Consider the following 4641-nt stretch of genomic DNA (forward strand, 5'->3'; position numbering starts at 1 on the left):
GAACTTGTTAGTTTTAATGAAGTTCGTTGCTACAGCAGGCGAGCTTCAACAAAATTGGCAAATTTGCTTATACATATCCCAATTAATTCATGTAATTAACAATTAAGAGAAATTTGTTTTCAAGCTGTTGTTCAAGCGAGATAACTTTAAAAGGAACTTCAGTAAAGCCTGAACAAGTAAACTTGTAACATTAATTCAATTATCCAAATATAGCTCTATGACAAAGTGGGCAAACTTGCTCCAACTTAAAATAATAAATTTTTAAAATAAAGATAAAAAAATTGTTTTGGAAAATATTTATTTTTTTTTAATTTATTTCAAAAAATTTTCCTAAGTTGGTGTGCGTTACTCGTGTTAATAACTACTTAACTAGGAATTCCCGTTGCCAAAAAGCGACTTGGGTGGAGATAACTTCTTCCCCGTCTTTTATGTTTTCATTCATTGCTCCGCATTTCTTGTTAGAGAGCAATGATCCATTTCTTATGCCTAAATCTTTGGTCCATTGCACAATAACACACCAACGTACACATTTACTTGCTTCAACAATTTAACACTTACACTTGATCATAATCATCATCATCATAAGGTATGCATTTTTATTGCATCTGATTCTTTAAGTTGGTTCGTAATTTTGTGATTTTAATTCTGATTCTCTCTCTTTAGAAGTAGTGTTTGTTGCAAATTTTTGGAAATGGATAAAAAAACAGCACACGGGCCTCTGTATTTTGATCTGAACACTGGAGGAAAGATACCGTCAGTTGGTCTTGGAACATGGAAAGCTCCTCCAGGTGAAATTGGTAATGCTGTAATTGCTGCAGTCAAGGTGCTTCTCTTTTGAATTTCTTTTGTGCATTTGCTTTGTGATTTTTGTGCCAATTTTGATTTTGTTCAATTGAAATGAAATTGTTGCAATGCTGTATGTGCAGGCTGGCTATAGGCATATAGATTGTGCTAGGGTGTATGATAACGAAAAAGAGGTAAAATTTTGGATCCTATTCCTGCAATTCTTTATTGTTAAGAGATAAATAAGTTTGTTATAACTTGAGTGTAAAATTTAATTTGATTTGATTTGTTTAACTTAGGATTAGGTTTAGTTTCAGTTATTAATCGGTTTAACCATGCTGTATGTACACAAAAAACCAACCACCAAATCATCCATATAGTATACATTTTGGAATATGAAATACACATTAAAAGTTGTATGAAATAACACATCTATATGTACACAAATCAATGGTGGCTACTTTTTTGTGTACACATAATATTTATCAGTTTACTAGGAACCAATTATTTTTTGAGTAATGCTATACATCCAAATCTTTTTATGAACCAAGTCCAACCAAGTTAAATAATAAAACTTGGAGTAATGCTACTTATAATTGATTTTTATTGATATTAGACCAACTTGGTTGGACTTGGTTAATAAAAACACTTAGATGTGTAGCATTATTCTTATTTTTTAAGGTACAATCAACCAATAAATAGTCGATGGGCAAAGGTTAAAGGTTTGAACTTTTTATTGCAGAGAGGGAAAGAGAGCTGTTGCTATTTTTTGGCGAAAAAAAGTTGATTTCTAATATTTTCTAATAATAAATTCTGGTATAACTCATACTTAAATTCAACTGTAACTTCATATATATCTAATATAAGGTGAGAATCAGTCTCAAATTCTTTGCTTTAATAAAATTCTTAGCAGGCGAAATTTCTTTTGCTTTTTGGTTAAGTTGATGCAAGGAATTTATATTTGAATTTGATGCAGGTAGGGGATGCACTGAAAAAGCTGTTTTCCAGTGGGGTAGTACAGCGTAGTGATTTGTTCATAACATCAAAGATATGGTTTGTGTTATGAACTAGTTCTTCTCTTCAATTGACCAAACTTTTTAGTCTTCAATTTGTTTTCCCTAGATCAACCCTTTGATGAAAGGACCCTTATGGATTTCATTCATTTATTTGATGTTGGATAAGGGGATTTATGTAGAAAACCTTGGAAGATATTATTAAAAGATATCTAAGCATAAATGAGTCAAACACAGATATGATCTGTGACATGATAGTGCTGTTTGATCATTTATTTGTTGTATTTGATATTGGATAAGGATCTCATTTACTATGAGTTTATGTATAAAGTGAGAGGGGGAAAATCCACTATCAGATCACAGAAATTGCTTAGCAGACGAAATTTTGCGAGGATTCTATAGCCCAAATTAAGTGGAAGGAATAAAATGGGATCAATAAGAATTTCTACCCATGATGATTTCTTGATTCAATAAGAATTTGCAAAATGTAGTCTGTTGTTAAAAGGGTGCATCATATTTCTATTGACTTTCTCACTTAAAAACAAATCCATTTTAGGGAGCCATTTTCCTTTGCTTTTAGTAATGAAATGAAAACCTGCAACTCACTTGGGATTTTATTTTATTGTGTTTTTATTCCATATAGGACTAGTGACTGTGCACCTGAAGATGTATCAAAGGCATTGACTAGGACTTTGGAGGATCTGCAGCTTGACTACATTGATCTATATCTTGTATGGTTCTTGATTTCGAACTTAGCCCTGGAACGCTGCTGAAACTAAAAGCTTCCTTTATGAAATGGGCTGATCTTGATCTTGAGAGTATTTTGTCACAGATGCATTGGCCGTTCAGGACAAAGCCAGGTTCACGAGGTTGGGCTCCCGAGATCATGGCTCCATTGTGTCTTCCAGAGACATGGAATGCAATGGAAGGTTTATATGCCTCTGGTCAGGCACGGGCAATTGGGGTGAGCAACTTTTCCACCAAGAAGCTTCAAGACATGCTCCAATACGCTAAGGTTCTACCAGCAGTTAACCAAGTCGAGTGCCACCCCGTGTGGCAACAACCTGCTCTTCACAATTTCTGCAAATCCACCGGTGTTCATCTCACAGTACTTTTCTTCCCATCTTGTAACTTTATTTGTATGTTTAAAGGGTCTATTCCCTGTGATTTTGCTAACAACAAAAACATAAAACATAAAACATAAAATGCTGTTTATATTCAGGCATATTCACCTTTAGGCTCTCCTGGGTCATGGATAAAGGGAGAAGTCTTGAAGGAACCAGTGTTGATTGATATTGCAAAACAACTTAACAAGACTCCGGCACAAGTAGCTCTTCGCTGGGGAATCCAAAGTGGTCACAGCGTTCTTCCGAAGAGTGTCAATGAATCTAGGATCAAGGAGAACCTTAGCTTATTTGATTGGTCCATCCCTCCCGAGCTCTTCTCAAAATTCTCAGAGATTCATCAGGTTTGAATTCCCCTGAAAGTTGAAAACATACGAACTAATCATTCCTGTGACATGTTTTCAAGAAGTTGTCTGTTTTACTACAATTTTCTCATTCCTTTTATGTGTGATGCAGCAACGGTTACTTCGCGGGGACACTGCGGTGCACGAAACCTGTAGTCCCTACAAAAGTCTTGAAGAGTTGTGGGATGGAGAAATATGAAGTGCAATTTCTTTCAAGAACTTATCAACTTTTTTTAAATTACAATTATAAACTATTTGCATGAGTTACAAAACTAATAAATACTTTTCAATTCAACAAATAATATTTACGATAAATGATACAATTTGTTGAAGGATATTGAGAGGGAGTGGGCAAGTGGTAGACGGTGATCGAGGGGTCACTTACACTCACAAGGAACTTCCAATCATAGCATGATTATATATAATCTAAAACAAAAGGATAGTTTTGAAGCTAAATATATATTGGCTATGTATTATTATTATTATTATTATTATTATTATTATTATTATTATTATTATTATTATTATTATTATTATTATTATTATTATTATATCATCTTCAATCCAGCAGCTTTTATCTGTTGTATTAAAATATACAGAAGTTGCTGTGATGCTAGCTAGCAGTGTACAACCTTATCACAATTTACTTCCACTTCTTCCCTTTCCTTTTTTTTTTCTTTGTATGAATGATATTGTTTAACTATGTTGATCTTTGATGAAGTATTACTAGTTACTAGAGACTGTGATACTATAATGGAATAACAAAGTTGACACCACACTAGTAATGTGAAGCAACAATTGCTTGTGAACTTGAATATGTTATTATTATTACTATTATTATGTTATGAACACATGATGCAACTTCTGTTATCACATTCAACAAATAGACAGGGGCCGGAGTGGGGTTTTGGTGACGGAAAAGCACGTTCGGTGATGCTTTTCAACTCTATAGCTTCAGTTTTCACCCATCGCACCGGAGGAAATTCCGGCTTATTTACATTGTGTTGGTCAAAATGTTTAATCGCATTAACTGTTTTCTTAGGCCACTTCTTATTCCCACAAATGTGTATTATACGGTTTGTTTTGCTTTTGCAGTGAATTAATTAATTAACCATGCACCACCAAATCTAACACATATTGGTCAAAATTCATGCCAAATGCTATGGTGTAACAAAATTTACACACACGTCTACATCAAGAAATGGTTAATACAAATGCTCTATCTCTTCACTTAGGGGTTTCAGAAGCTTAGACCAAGCTGTTATATGGTAAATCTAAGCATTATCTTCAGTAGCCTAATTTATTAGTTGAGTTAATAGTAAAAAATCGTCTTCCCAAAATATCTTGATCTCCCTTTTCATTCCTGAAAAAATAAAT

General features: G+C 33.7%; 1 protein-coding gene across 1 annotated transcript; it reads left to right on the top strand.

Annotated features, from left to right (window-relative positions):
• Positions 1–691: 691 nt before the first annotated feature.
• Positions 692–3493, top strand: LOC148568549 (NADPH-dependent aldo-keto reductase, chloroplastic-like). Its single transcript, XM_088483888.1, has 7 exons — positions 692–823; positions 927–977; positions 1760–1836; positions 2440–2527; positions 2629–2904; positions 3019–3264; positions 3377–3493. The coding sequence occupies exons 1-7, from the start codon at positions 692–694 to the stop codon at positions 3461–3463; spliced, it is 957 nt and encodes a 318-aa protein (XP_088340014.1). The 3' UTR covers positions 3464–3493.
• The last annotated feature ends 1148 nt before the right edge of the window (positions 3494–4641 follow it).

The sequence above is a fragment of the Arachis ipaensis genome, chromosome B4, assembly GCF_059453495.1.
Source record: "Arachis ipaensis isolate K30076 ecotype BB chromosome B4, ASM5945349v1, whole genome shotgun sequence".
NCBI classification, from domain to species: domain Eukaryota; kingdom Viridiplantae; phylum Streptophyta; class Magnoliopsida; order Fabales; family Fabaceae; genus Arachis; species Arachis ipaensis.